This window comes from Gymnoscopelus braueri, assembly GCF_963280865.1.
Source record: "Gymnoscopelus braueri genome assembly, chromosome: 20".
Lineage (NCBI taxonomy): Eukaryota > Metazoa > Chordata > Actinopteri > Myctophiformes > Myctophidae > Gymnoscopelus > Gymnoscopelus braueri.
This window is the reverse complement of record NC_137622.1, coordinates 27,713,499-27,729,714: the sequence shown is the minus strand read 5'-3', so window position 1 is coordinate 27,729,714 and position 16,216 is coordinate 27,713,499. Positions and strand designations below refer to the sequence as shown.

The 16,216-nt window shown below is 41.5% G+C and overlaps 1 protein-coding gene across 2 annotated transcripts in view; it reads left to right on the top strand.

The window, feature by feature from the left end:
* Positions 1–16,216, top strand: part of shtn3 (shootin 3) — a 29,801-nt gene that overhangs the window by 6,627 nt on the left and 6,958 nt on the right. For both annotated transcript variants that reach the window (XM_080416007.1, XM_080416006.1), the window contains exons 3-9: positions 4,927–5,021; positions 5,674–5,839; positions 7,128–7,225; positions 9,741–9,822; positions 10,910–11,004; positions 12,573–12,719; positions 14,055–14,199. In XM_080416007.1, coding sequence (XP_080272133.1) covers positions 4,927–5,021; positions 5,674–5,839; positions 7,128–7,225; positions 9,741–9,822; positions 10,910–11,004; positions 12,573–12,719; positions 14,055–14,199 — 828 coding nt within the window. The remainder of the gene's footprint in view (positions 1–4,926; positions 5,022–5,673; positions 5,840–7,127; positions 7,226–9,740; positions 9,823–10,909; positions 11,005–12,572; positions 12,720–14,054; positions 14,200–16,216) is intronic.

The following is a 16,216-nucleotide window of genomic DNA, read 5'->3' as shown; positions in this document are numbered from 1 at the left end:
CCACAAGCCAAACAAGGTTATTTGGATAGAACAGGACCACCAACTAATGTGTTGGCTACCTAGCCTGGTAAACCACCCGGTCGCGGAATTCAATTTCATTTTCATTCAGCAACCCGTCGCTGAAATCAAATGCAATGTGATTTCCGGGAGGGGGTGGTTTACCAGGCTATTGGCTACCTGCCAGGCTGCCAAAGTGGCTATTAATAGAGTAGACCAGACCCATTGAAAGAGAGAGTTACAACACTCTTTGATCTTGCCACAACACACATAAACACAAATATACATCTATTAAGAACATTAAACTCTGGAACTACTCAGTAGTGTTTGAAACTATTGATCGCCCCATGGCAAGGGTTTCTTCTACATTCTTCTTGTATCTCTGAGCACACTAAACCATAATAATGATCAAAATCCATAAATTGTTGAATATTGAATATTATGTGACTATTCTTAGTTTACAAAGGAAGTCTGTGAGAGTGTCATAACTCTCTCTCTCTCAATGGCTCTGGAGTAAACTAAATTACCAGTCAATTGGAGTTTTAGTTTAGCCTAGAATAGATTTAGAGCCTCTAATATGGCCACAGGTAATCTGAGTAAAAGTCTACAACACCTAAATGAAAAAATAGGTAGGGATCAGAATGCAGTCAATGCACATCCTAAAAAGGTGTAGGTTGTCAGTCAGCAGAGTACACTTACTCTCTTCCCATATTTATTGGACTAATATTAGCCGATCATCATGTACTGTTTGGCCTGTCTTCATCAGGATGTGATTTGAACAGAGTGAAGTTCAGAGTGTTTTATAAGGTGCACAAACAGCTGAGAATAATAATTTACCAATCAATACCCAGTGGATCAGCAATAGGGTAATGATGAGTAATAAAACACTGCCTTTGTTCTCAATCACTGGTCAAGCTTGTATTTAGGAACGATTCCCAATACAGACCAAGACCAAGTTTATTTTAATGATCAATCAATCAATCGTGTTCTAGCTTGGATCAATGGAACATAGTATACTTAAAGCTCAGATTTATCGGTATCAGAATGAAAACACTTGTGTTTTTAAGGATTTAAAGAAAAAATACCATGACATTCTATGTAACTTTTTTTTATTTTAATGTCATATTATCATTAAAATCGTAGTGTTTTATTTTGGGGCACACTTGGGGCCACACTTGCAATATCCTCACAGCCCAACAGTGGGCCCCGACCCACAGGTTGAGAAACACTGGACTAAAGGGCTGTTCACACTGAGCACTTATACCTATTATAGTTTAAAAAATCGTCAAATGAATGGCAGAGCTATAAAAAATACAGTGATGAACGATATAGTTATAGTGATTGTTATAGTTATAGTGCTCAGTGTGAATGGCCCTTAACATTACCTGCTCCTTTCAAAGAATAAATCATTAAAAAGATTCTGTAGTAACACATGAAAGTCATGGCCTCTTGTCTGCCAAAAGGAGACTGGTAGAGAAGGCAACATTTATCAGCATTCAGTTGGCAGCTGTTGATAATTCCCCATCCTGTTTTTGTGAGGTACGTTTAAGCAGGGTTATTATTTGGCCATAACAAATGGGTGAATATGACAGTGAATATGAACAGTTTGCTAATCCCCAAATCATCTGTTTATAACATGCAACACCACCAAAGAGGCTTTCTGCTCTGCTCTGTTGTTCAATAGCAAAAGCAATGACACTGTGCCAATAGAATAGAATAGCAGTGTATGTCTATCCGATGTCTGCACCTTTTCCCCTGACTTGTGACCGTCCTTTAGCCAGACAGTGATCAGTCATGACATGTGGGTTGAAACAGCAGTTAGAGCCCTTAGAGCAGGGGTGTCAAACTCATTTTAGGTCAGGGGCCATATTGGTCAAAATTTGACTTTGTGCGGGCTGTATTACTTTTTGTCAGTGCGTGTGTTTGTGCATGCTCCCAATGCTGAAAGGCTCGGATGCTGTCGTAGTATTCAACACAAAAAAAACATTATGGGTAACGGCTGCTGATTTCAGATCTATGACTAAACAGGAACGTGTATACTACGTGTTTTATTTGCATTTCATAATTCACCTGAGATTCATAATCTCAGGTGTGTACTGGAGTTTTAAGCCTGCAGTGTCCGACCTATGGTACTATGGTGTGTTCTAGAGAGCACAAAGATTCAGAGGAAGCCTCTTACTATGCGGAATGCAGAGACTGCTACCATGCAGCCCATATAAATATTAAACATTCAATCATGGATTGGATACATATAACTCTCCTCTCCCTTCCACTCCCCTGCTCTTCGTATTAATTTCCATCATTTAAAGTTGAGGCTCTTTTCCTCTCTTGTGTACTGTGTACACATAAAAATGATCCTTGTTTTAAGAAAAAGTCAGCAGGCTAATGCTCCCATTTGCAAGTTACTGTACGAACAAAAACATGCCACTTTAGAAGTTATGAGCTCACCATCTTTCTGGAAAACAAGATGCACTGTACCTGTCAGTCGAGGTTTGGGAATTGAACTGTGCTCCACATTTCTTTAGGGAGCAATTTGTTGTGTCCCCTCGACTCCCTATGTCTACCTATGTCTACTTACTCATGTTTGTGTCTTTATTGACACAAATGTCACAGCCATAATCGTGTTTCGTGTTTCCAAATGCCAATATATTGTGGCGTTTAGGGAGGGAAAAAACACAAAATATGATTATAATTGGCTATTCAATTGAATCTGTTCTGAAATGTTGTATATCCATTTTGAATATGGCTGTCCTCTCATAGATGATTAATCAGCCGGTTTGTAATTAGTCGAGGACAGCCCTAATTTTTGGATACTCATGATGTAGTACAGCTCAGTTTGGTGTCTTTGCCAAAAGTACCTACTCCAAAGGGAAGTGTATTCATGCATAATTCATTAATGGCTTTGTAGAAATTGCTGGTCTTGCTTTCTCATTGGCATGTGTAAGAGTATTTATATGCCCCTGTGTGTGCGTGCGACGTGCGTGTGTGCAAACAAACGTGTGTGCATGCGCGCGCGCGTGTGTGTGTGTGTGTGTGTGTGTGTGTGTGTGTGTGTGTGTGTGTGTGTGTGTGTGTGTGTGTGTGTGTGTGTGTGTGTGTGTGTGTGTGTGTGTGTGTGTGTGTGTGTGTGTGTGTGTGTGTGTGTGTGTATTCAGGCGATACAGCTATACAAAGAAACATTAGTCATTTAGCCCACAAGCACATCAGCCGTTACCTGAAATGAAGAGTGCGAGGTTGGAATAGGGTCAGCAGGCCTACAAGCTTGCTGGACACTCTTAGTCATGATTCTCACTATGTCCTATTTTTCAGTCAGCCATTAAAATCTATCTTATCTATCATTAACCTACACAGTAAAATCCTCAGTAGTAATTTAGTCCATACATAGTCCATTTTTAAATTAACACAGAGGACTTTGCTGTGTGTGAGCAATTTTCACTACATTCTAATCTAGGCAGATAGGGTTTAATAATCTTAAAGAATACAGTGATGGAACATACAGTACATGTGTTGACGCCCACACATCATTGGCCACTCCAGATTGAACCTGTGACCTTCCGCTAACAGGACTGTCTCTGGCTAAGCTAGGCTATTATTCTGTCCCATTGCAACCCCTTGGCCGTCACCCTCCTATGAAAACCTATCCTCTGCTGAGAGGGCAGTCAGTCGGTTAGTCACAACAGCTCCGGTTACAGCACCAGGGCCCGACCACACGGCGGGTTAACAACCAATCTTCTGCTCACCAAAAGTGCCGGGTACAGGGTGTGTAATTAGGGGTTAAAGTGGTGTTTTCTGTGTGATGCGTATAGCCATAAAAAAGTGATCGTGAAATTGTTGATTGTTGTACACTTACTGAGCTTGTTATTTTTTGTTAAAGCTCACCAGCAATAATTGTGTATTTAGTATTTTTTTATCTCATTGTTTTTTGTAAAAAAAAAAAGATTAATAATAATTAATTAATGTAATTTCAAAACTCTTTTTTTGTGAAGCCTTAGTTTTTCTTGTTTCTTTTTTATTATTGGTGAAAAAACTATGATGAAAAGGGGGGGGGGGAAGCCTTACCACAAAACACTATCAGTGGCTCAGGGTTTCCAGCGGGGCAGGCCATGGCAGAAGACTGGATTTAATCCGTTTTGGAAGCGTGTGTTCCTAGCCAGAGGAAGCTCCGTTAATGGATCAGGGATGTTAACAGAAGCTTCCTGCTGACTGAAATATGAACTGGTCTCCTCAGCCACACGGCTGCAATACACCCCTGGTAGCATCCTTGTTGCCACACTGAAAACTGAAACTCTCATTGGGGATGGAGAGAGGAGGGGGAAACGGAGTGATGGATGGAGTGTGGAAGCGAGTGAGAGGTGGACAGGAACCTGCAGAGACAATGAAGGAGAGGACAGAAGAGGTTTAAGATTAAGGGAGAGCAAAGGAGTTGGTTGTACATTGGAGAGAGTGAGGGAGAGAGAGATAAAAAAAAGAAGAAAGAGAAGAAGAGAGGGAGGGAAGGAGAGAGATAAAAAAAAAGGCTGAGAGGAGAAAAGCATGAAGAGAACATTGGCGAGTGGAAAAATGACTCGTATTCTGTTTTCCATGTCATGTGTGATAATTGTAGAGAGACATAGTGATTAGAGAGGTCATGGATTCATTTGTTCAAAACACTGTAATCTTCCCTGCTCTGTCATTGGAAACAGGTAAAAGAGCATCAACTTTGGGAAGTAGATACAAGTGTACCCCCAATACACCAATGTACAAAAGGATCAGACATTAAAAGTGTGGACATGCTGTTTATTGCCTTGTTTGTCTCTGCTCTTTGTGTGTGTGTGTGTGTGTGTGTGTGTGTGTGTGTGTGTGTGTGTGTGTGTGTGTGTGTGTGTGTGTGTGTGTGTGTGTGTGTGTGTGTGTGTGTGTGTGTGTGTGTGTGTGTGTGTGTGTCTCCAGTGTCCCAGATGGTGATTGAGGAGGTGAGCGTTCTGCAGACTCAGCTGGAGATTGAGAAGTCATGCCGTGAGAATGCAGAAGCCTTGGCCACAAAGGTGACGCACTGCTGACACACACAAGCGCGCACGCACGCACACACACACACACACACACACACACACACACACACACACACACACACTACACACTACACACACACGCACACACACACACACACACACACACACACACACACACACACACACACACACACACACACACACACACACACACACACACACACACACACACACACACACACACACACACCTGCTAATCAATGATATTAGATTAGCCCAGGGCCCTGCTGTCTGAATAGAATTAGAAAGAAAACAGATAGACTGGGTGACTCAGAATGACTCTGCAGACCTGTTCCATAATAAAAGTAAAATAATAAAAACATATTATATCATATTAAATTATAATAATTGGAAACATTATAATCCAGAAAATCACATACTGTAGTTATGATATTTGTATATTTTATTTCTAGTGTAAAACAATATGTGAGTAAAAAGACTGTCATGTGTTTTGTGAAATTATTTAGAGGCCACAAATTGAGGTCAGGATTTTGGCATTGATGGAGGGATGTATTGTATTATTGTTACACAGCCATTTGTGCAATATTAAGATACATTTGTCAATTTTGTTTTTAAATACTTTTCATTCATTGTTATTGTGGACGAATCCCTGACCTTTGCCCTCCAGCTCAACTGTGAAAACAGGAAGTTGAAGTACCTGAGCCTGTCTTCTCGGCCATGTCTGGACGAACTGCTGCCAAGCATCTCCGATTGCATCTCCCAGGAGGAGGACAGAGAAGCACAGGACAACAACAGTCCTGATACGTTCACACAGTACCAACAACAGGTTAAAGGTAGGACAGTATTCACCTAACAGGTTAAAGGTAGGACATAGTATTCACATAAACAACAGGTTAAAGGTAGGACATAGTATTCACATAAACAACAGGTTAACCCATTAAGACCTGAGGCTGATTCTACAAATGCCTTCTAAATCAGTTCTCACACTTTCAAGATTTTTTCAAAAATGTCCAAAAATAGCAGATGTACAAGCTTGCAGCACGGCACAAAGTGACACGCTGTGAGCTTGTACATCTGCTATTTTTGAATAGCCAATGCAAAAATCAGATGCTTTCCCGATTTTAATGGGTTAAAGGTAGGACATAGTATTCACATAAACAACAGGTTAAAGGTAGGACATAGTATTCACATAAACAGCAGGTTAAAGGTAGGACATAGTATTCACATAAACAGCAGGTTAAAGGTAGGACATAGTATTCACATAAACAGCAGGTTAAAGGTAGGACATAGTATTCACATAAATAACAGGTTAAAGGTAAGACATAGTATTCACATAACAACAGGTTAAAGGTAGGACATACTGTAGTATTCACATAAACAACAGGTTAAAGGTAGGACATAATATTCACGTAAACAACAGGTTAAAGGTAGGACATAATATTCACATAACAGGTTAAAGGTAGGACATAATATTCACAGTAGTCGTCATATGACAAATAGTCTAATTAGCTATCTACTTTTTCTGCTATTTTTGATGAAAACAAAATGAAAATCTATAAAGACATGCCTAAATAGGGACATCAGGTTGAAAGTGGTTTAAGGTAGGACATGACATGACATTCACAGTACCTAAAGGTCACTTATAGGACATATACGTGTTGTATACTGTACACTACACAGTACAAAAATGTTATAAGTAGAGTAAATATTGATTACCCTCCGCACATTTCCATCCATAGAGTTGAGTAGAGGCAACAGTAATTATTAGTTTTTATCATATGGCCATAGCCACTTTATGAACCATCAAAGGTTGCTGTTTTCCACTCTGTTTTGGTTCGGATAAACTCCAGTGACTCCAGTGATGGTCGCTCACAGTGAGAGTTCAGCACATGGTGGCACTTAAGCTTGTGCTGATTGGTCAGCCCAAGGGCTGATACTGCTTATCACCCACTCGGAACTTTTATCACCCTCAACCAGGGCATAATATACACGCTGGGTATGTGATGAATACAAAATATCCTTAACAGTTTACTGCAGGTATCAGTAGGTATGATTTCTGATAGAACCTACTCTGGTGGTATTTCCAAAGACTTAACAACATCTTCTCTGTGCTTTGTTCAGAGCTATGTGAGACTGTCAGCAACTTGTTGGAGGAGAAGAAACAGTATGTCTGCCAGATCCATAACCAGCAGAGACAGATAGAGGAGCTCTCGTCACAGGTGAGGATTTAGAAAAAGATTAAAGTGGTAATGATATGATGTATGGCATGATGTATGGCATTGACGGCAAGAGACAACATTTATGTAATGGAAAGAATCGAAAGACGTGTGTAATAGGAAATATTTAGTGTCTATACATAGATTTAGTTAGGTAACATAACTACAGTAGCAAAGCCAGTCAGAAGAGTTGACTGCACAGAATGAGTGCTCATACAATACTGTAATTGTAACATATTAATAATTGTATGCAAGCAATAGACCGCCGAAGTCTGACGTCATTTACACATCCTTTGTTTGTCTACCTGGTTCGCAGTTTTCCACCCCCGTTCTGAATCCCATAGACGTATTTAATATCGCGTCAAATAAGAACTGTGTTCCAAAAATAAACAAATGACCCCGGCGTGTTGACTCTTATGGATATGAAGCATCAACTGACGGTGAGAAAACGCTAATGTTACTTCCGCCGAATTAGTTACATTTTCGCCAGAAACAGACTGTATCAAATATAAGTGACTGACTATCATAAACGATACAGAACCCCCTCCCTGACAATAACGCCGACACGCGGTGTTTATTTTTGGACCACAATTCTTATATGAGACGATTCTAAGATGACCCAATGTTATTCTCCATAGAGAAATTACTTCCGCAAACCTGGGGATGAACGAGTCACGTCAGGACTTCGGTGCTCTATAATAGGCCTTTATTAATTTGAGGGCGATAAATGTTAATGTCTATCAGCATCACATTCACAATTGATGGTTTCAAAGGTTTTACATGGCTGCGGAATATTGCTGAAACCACACCACTTTAATGTCCTCAATCTTGGGGTCATAGTACTGACAACAAGAAACAAAAAACATCTATCTTAAGAAATGCTATTTTTAAAGCGTGGCTCTGAAGGTGTCTAGCTGTCTATAAGTGGGCCTTGCCGTCTGTGTGTCTGTGTCTGCAGCTAAACTCGCAAACCACTGGAGCAAACAGCACTGCATTTCTTGTGCACACTGCCAGTAGGCCACAGAAGTGCCTCCAGTATTTTTCACATGTTTTATACTTTTTAAAACATTTAACTTCAATTCTAATGGATGTCAAAGGGGCTTTGATCGGACTGAAACCTTACCCACATTTGTGTCATAGTTTCATAGATATGTCATAGAGCAGGGCCAACCTTTTTTTGCCCCAAGGACCACTTCCAATATTTTCAATATCTCCGTGGACCCGGGAGGCGGTTGGCTGGGTCCCCCAGCTGTCATAGATGTCTTGCATCGTAGATGACTGATGTCACAGGCTGGCCACATGAAGTCCAAGATCCACATTGGTGCTACTGTACACTATTCCCATGTGGATCCCAAGGTCCACATGATTCGATCGTTTACGTACAGACATATACAGGGACAGACATATGCTGGAGCTCAATTATTTTGTCTGTAAATTGCTCTAATGGTATGCCAGCAAATTAAATGCAAAGCACTTTGTGTTGCAGATTGTCTTAGTGGTTAGAGAGCCTTTTTCTTAACAGTCAAAAGCTTGATCCCACAGCAGCTTATGAAGCGTCCTTGGAAAATGAGATTCCCTGTAATTGTAAATCCCATTGCACATCACTCTGGATAAGACCATTAGCTAAATGATATAACGTATATGTACATTTGTCTATGAATTCCAGAAACCTGTGTGTGTGTGTGTGTGTGTGTGTGTGTGTGTGTGTCTGTCCATCTGTCTGTCACGGGCATAACTCGGGCACCGTCCAACTTCAAGCTTGTTGTATGTGTCGCCAATGACCCAGGGATGATTTGTGGATAGTGGGAAATCGGTCAGACCAGCGGTTGTCCAGAACCAAAGATCTGCGAGTGTCTGTATCTGTCTGTCTGTGGGTCATTGTGTGTGTGTGTGGGGTTGGCATCGATTTCCCTGATTGGCCAAGCTTTGCGTGGCGCGTGATGCAGCAATACAAGTTTAATGTGCAGCGTGCACGTTAAAAATCCATTCTTTTACAGAGCAATGCACCAAGAATGTTTATATCTGCCTGTCTGTCTGTGCGTCTGTTTGTATCCCATTTATGCCCATCTTCAACACAACATCAGCAGGGATCCCCATATCTCCATATTTTGATGATATAGTAGTGGGTCCTGCACTGGGGCTCTACAATGGGTGTTGCATAAGCAGATGGGGCATGCATTCCCCAAGTATGTATAGAGAAATGTTTAGAAAAAAATCAAGTTCATATGATTTACACAGTGGTCATGGGGTAGTGGCAACCTAATGATCAGAGCCCTTATTAAGACAGGGCACTCTGCTAAATGCCTGAATTGTAAAACAGTGTGCACAGGTATACTGGGCACTAAAGCAGAGAGGGCACTAAAAGGAAGTGGGCACTGAGAAATGGGCATGTTAAACGTACACAAAAACGAGCCTATTATGCTCATTTGCGCTGTTAAAAAAAAGACAATCATGACATGAGGCACTTTCTGTTGGACTCAATCACATTTTTGTCTTCTTTCTTTCTCTGCGTTCACAGTCAGAGAAGGAGAAAGCAGACATGAAGGAGCTTCGCCGAACCAACGAAGAGCAGAACAAGACCATCAAGAGATTCAACAGAGGTGAGTCTCAAACAGGAGAACACACGGCAGAGGTTTTCCAACTGGATTGAGACCCGGAGATGAGTCATAGCTGAACAAGACTAACATAGACCCATATTATTATGCAGAAACTTGGCACAAAAAATGCTCTGAGTTTCATGCACTGTGGGAGATACTAGGTTTGTAGTTGTCTAATTTCCCCTTGTTAATTAGTAATGCAAATATTCTCTGAAATATGTCACATTACATATTGACTGTTACCAAAGTTAATTTTTTGCTTTTTAAACTATGGCCTATAGGCCCTATAGGTCAAATGTTAACAAAAACTAAAACAGTTGTGGCCCTGATTCAATAGAATATTTTGTCTATTGGGCAGAAACCATTACTTTTCAGGAAATGGACAAAAAGAACCTGTTTTACAATAGATCCAATGTAGTCATTATTTAGTCCCAAGCTACAGCCCTACTTTTCATTGGTTCAATATTTATAAAACCCACAGACAGTCTTCAACACTTTCACTTTCAAAATGTTTTTACAAACACGCATGCACGCACGCCCACACACACACACACACACACACACACACACACACACACACACACACACACACACACACACACACACACACACACACACACACACACACACACACACACACACACACACACACACACACACACACACACACACACACACACACACACACACACACACACACGCCTTGCCTCTCAACATGCTGTCATGGAGCAAAGCCATCTCCCCTGCTGGGAATTAGCCTACATTGTCTCAGTAATCTCAGTAATCACAGTGCTAAGTCAGTGCTGATTTAAGGCTTTTATTGTCTTAACACTGTAAGTAAGTGAGATGTCGCAATGGTTTTAGTCTCATCCTCTATGTTTTACCCTGTGCTCGACTAAAGTGGCTTAACATTGTGATAAAGCTTCAAGGAGAGAGGCATGGCATTAATGGTTTGTCGTTATGTTTGTCGTTATCATTTGTTGTGATTGGGTAAGGTTGGGTCTCTATTCTATTCCATTTTTTTTGTTGTTTTTTTTGTCATTGTCATGAGTTTTTCTTGTTCTCTCTCTGTCTCTCTCTCTCTCTCTAGTGTCCATGTTGGCCGCCCATGAATATGACGGAATGAAGGATCAGCTGGACTTGGAGCAGAGCCTGAGAGTGACGGCTGAGACCTATGCACATGAGGTAGGAACATCCCGCTATCAAGTATACTCTGTGGACACTTAGTATGTATATTACCAGGATCCTCTGTCCCAACTATACACAGTTTTTTCCCCCAGAGCTGTAGACCTCTAGTCAGACTTAAGTCGGCCTCCTCTGCTTTGAGACTTGACTTACTAGAATAGGGACTTGATACTTCAAGCCTCAACTTGATTTGAGACTTCATAGCAAAATTTCAATCAGATTTCAGCTGGTTCAACCCTGGAGCAACTGCTTATTCAAAGAACAATGTCATTTTAAATGGTATCACTATGACTAGCCTACTGTTTTGCACACAGTTCTGCCTTTCTGTACTGTTTGTTTGGAGTAATCTTGGTACCTGGCTGAACACTGTCAAACTGGTGTGGATATTCACTTATGGGGATGGTCAGAGCTGTAGGCTTGAGTCTTATGGCCCTATCTTGCATCTAGCACAAATTGGTGAAACGTGCAGCGCAATTAGACCATGCACCACCTTGTGCCATCCTACTATATAATTGGAGTAACCTCTGTCTGTCTTGGTGGGTCGTCGACCGGGTATGGGCTAGTATAGATAATCTAAATAGGGCCCTTAGGCTCAAGCTGGACTCAAGTTGCAAAAATAAGGACTTGTGATTTGACTCGGAATTGTCTCGATTTACTTGAGACTTGACTTGGACTTAAAGTAAAAGACTAGCCCTGCATTGCCAGACTGATGACATGGATTCACTCACACGGTGTATATATGTGTTCCTCCACAGTATACCGTGGAGGAACGTGTGAGTCATCAGTCTGGCAATACCAGGCTACTAAAAGACAGCTCTGAGAGGAAGAAAGAAATGTGAGAGGATCACAGGGGAGGCACCGGGGGGAGTTTGTGTCAGGATCTGACACCAGAACAGCAGGGATACGTGTGGCTCTGCAGGGGAGCATATTAATGTCACACCACTGACAGGCAAATATACACTGTTCTCAGTGTGTGCAGTATATGAAGCACAGAAATACATGCACACAAAGTAGGGGAGAACCTGGCACAGAAACAGCATACCTGATTGTTGATTGTACTTCCGTGACGCAGAATGTCAGGTGAATGCTGCGATCTTCAAACCCCCAAGTCTTACAGTTGAATGAGTGAGTTGCTGATGCTGACAATGTTGTTAAAGTGATGCTGCAATTAGCCTACAGTGCACAGACAGTGACCCACATTCTGCGGCTGGTAATTAATGTGTGCATGAATAACCTTGTGCCTGACTATCGATTGTCTTGAATTCAAGGCGGGTGGGTTTATTGACCTCAAAAGCAAACAGACCTCAAGGATGAAGATAAACCCTAGTGACATACACACACTGTGTTAGCACGACCCACGGAGACTCTGTATGAGAGAATGCATTGATGTGCTGCTTGACGGGTACATCTCCACGGAGGATGCGAGCCAGCCGCCTCTCTCTTCTTAACACGTCTCCCTAACACTTCCTCCCTTGTTACATTTCTCCTTCACACATCATTCTGTTCCTCCCTCCCTCCCCACCTCTCCCTCCCTCCCTCCCTCCCTCCCCTCTCCTCCTCTCCTGCAGATGCTGGTAAAACAGAAAGAGGCCAACAGGCAGAGTATGATCCTGATGCAGAACTCTGATCCCAGCGTGCAGCTTCTCAAAGCCCTGGAGGACGTGGCAAACATTACCAAAACGCTGGAGGATGAGAGGCTGCAGCATCAGCAAAAGGTGCGGGAGACGCATGAGGGGCCCTTCACTGCGTGCAGATATAAATACTATATTGTACTACCATAAATACATTATGGTAGTACAATGCACACAGAGAGAGAGAGAGAGTCTTTGCTGTGGACCATATTCACGGCTGCCATTTTGCTGTTATGTGATACTTGGTGACTTGATTCCTCTTTGACTGTGAATATGGTCAATTGAGATGGTTATACAACAGTTTAAGGGCCAGAACATGGTCTAGAGTTTATAGTTTATATACATTTTTAAAGAAGAGGCAGTCCAATATCACCACAGTCTCCTTGCACTAAGTGCTGCAAAGCCTTGTTTCCCATGAAGTACTTAAACCCTAATACATATAGTTGACCGGCGTCAGCTCTGTATGGTCTGCTCTTTTTTCCCCTCTACAAACCAAATCTGCTGGCTCATCTTGTGTGTGCATGTGTGTGTGTGTGTGTGTGTGTGTGTGTGTGTGTGTGTGTGAGAGAGGATATGTGTATGTTTTCCAGTTTGGAACAGATTGCATACATGTGTGCATCTGCTATGTGTATTCGTGTGTGTGGCTGTGTGCATTTGATGTATGTTTTTAAACATATGCATATGCATAACATACTGTCATGTCAGTTCTTACAATGCCATTGGATCAAGAGAGAGAATTCGGGTGGGCTTGACATCTTTGATGACTGATCTCTTTTCATTACATGTGAACGTGATGAACTTAGTTTGTTGCAGCTCACCAATGCAATCCCTCCCTGAGAGAATTATAAGCACCCTGTCTTCCGGTAAAGACAAAAAGTTCATGTATTCTGACAGAGTGGCTAATTTTATTGTCAGCCTGATGCCCGCTATGTCTAGCCAAATCTAAATCGCATCTATATCTTTACACGTGTGTGCCTGTGTGTTAAAACATGTACGTATGCCCCTCTAAGTGTGAATTTGTGAGTTATTGTGTGTTTATGGTGTGTTGTTGTTAATTGGACAGCATGAAGGATCAAGGAATCTGCAGTATTGTCCATTCTGCACAGGAATGAAACCGGAATGTACAATTACACTGTTTCACCCGCTTGCATGGCTAAAATATTTGCAGGGGTTTCTTGAGAACGTGGATAGAACTGAAGTAATTACATTAAATCAGGGGTCATCACCATGCTGGCATTTTTGTCATAATTCTATTTCTGCCATGGACATACAAATGGATAGACAAACACATAAAGAGCTAGCCCTAATAATAGCCCTGTAATGACCATTACAGCTCTGTAACTCTGAGAGTGTACAAATGGAACCAAATGGACCGCGTATGGACATATTGATGACCCCTGCATCAAATGTGTATTTCAGGTGCAGAGTCTGGAGAAGGAGTTGGAGCAGAGCTCGGTGACGGAGGCTCTGCAGAGACAACTGGACCTCCTGGAGGTGGAGAAGAAGGAGTTTGAGGGACGGTTGGAGCAGGCCGAGAGGAGGAACACAGAGCTGGAGAACAAAGGTTGGAAGTCACAGGAATTACACACACCAGGGTTATTATAGTGAACTCTGAACGCTGAAGTAACAAAATAATGAAAACTAGAACTGAAAGGCTTTACGCAAAAATGCCAACTAACTCAAACTGTATTGTGTATTTACACAACTAAAATCATAGAGAAGATTTCCTTAGTTTTAGTCGTCGTTACTATCCAATACTTTTGTTAAAATAAAAAATGGCGAAAATAGCACATATACATGCTCACAGCGTGTTGCATTACAACACGTTGCATCACAACGCGTTGTGAGCTTGTAGATCGGCTATTTTTGCCCAGCTCCTCCTGGCTTTGTGTCAAAATGTCCTTGAGCAAAGGATGAATGTAATCACATTGTAAAGCACTTTGGAGATACGTGTTATATATAAATGCACCATTTACAAACACACACACACACACACACACACACACACACACACACACACACACACACACACACACACACACACACACACACTAGAGGTTTATAAATTAGCCTATGAAGATGGACACCTCACACGCACACGCACATGTACACCTACACCTACAGAGAGAGAGAGAGAGACTACATGGAGGCACAGGAGGAAGATTTGATCTTAGGCCACAAAGCGGCACTCATGGATTTAACCATGTACATTATCTCTCCGGGTTTGATTGAATACTTTATTAACAAGTTTGTTAACAATACAGTACAGGGTACACCAGATCAGGCTTTTAACTGTTTCTCCAGTGACCTAATTGTCTGGCTTGTACCATTCACACTTATTATTCCATTGCTCCTTCATAGTCAGTAGAGACGGTTGTAGCAGCTGCCACTATCAATCTGGCAAACAGGCAGATCTTTCCCCTGTGTGCTGTATAACAGCTGTCTGTTGCTTTCAAATGGGTCATTTTGAAATCATCCCCTTGTGTTTTGGGTTTAGCTACTTATTGACAACGGTTAATTCCATAAGAAGAAAATGCAGCAATCTGGAAGGGTGCTGTCATGGTTCAGAGCAAGACGAGATGCATTTTGCAACCATATTTGACTAGAATTGACACTTCCTAATGAATAGAGTGAATAGATAAATAAATAGATGCTATCTGGTGAGAACAAAACAAAATTAAGATATGCATTAATTCATGGTGGCTCAGCCATTTTTTAAAATGTGTATCACAGACCTAATTGCTTCTACCTGGGTATGAATTGCCCTCTAATGTTGCGGTACCTCTTCCTCCTTCAATCTAACAAAGCAACCTTATTTTAAATGGGAGCTGCCCTGACCTACAGCAGGGTTTCTCAAAGTGGGGCCTGGGGACCCCCAGGGGTCCTTGCAGGGGTTCCAGGGAGTCCCCAGCAAAATCTGTACATTTGGTATCAAAATCAGTTTAGCCACTTTAATCCTATTGTATGCGTTTCAATCGCGTTACAATCTTGCAATGCGTTTTGAGCATGTAGATCTGCAATTTTTTGGAAGATAAGGGAGAATTGTGAAACATTTGGACTACTCTTGAAAGATTTTATCGACACAAAGCTAAAGGGGGACCCTGGCACAAAATCTTGTCAAATGGGGGTCCGTGGCTAAATGCAAATGTGTGGGATGTTTGAGAACCGGTGATTTACTATACTGCTTGTTAAACTGTAACCAGCGTTGCCAGATTTTGCGAGAGAAATAAGCAACCAGGTCTAGGAAAACAAGCCCAAAAGAAGCGACTAACGCATGAGCACTTTACACCTATATACTGTATACATCGGCTATTTGAAAATAGCCAATCTACAAGCTCGATGCGACGCGTTGTGAGCTTGTAGATCTGCTATTTTAAAAAAATCGTGAAATAAAATGTGGAATATTTGTAAAAAATGTTAAACATTCTAACAACACAAATCTGGTACGGGGCTCCCTGGCATAAAACATTTTCACATGGAAATTAGGGACAAAATAGTAGCCTACGGTACATATTAATTTGGGGGTCCATGACACGGAAATATTTGAGAACCACTGGTTTAAATAATAACTAAAACATTTG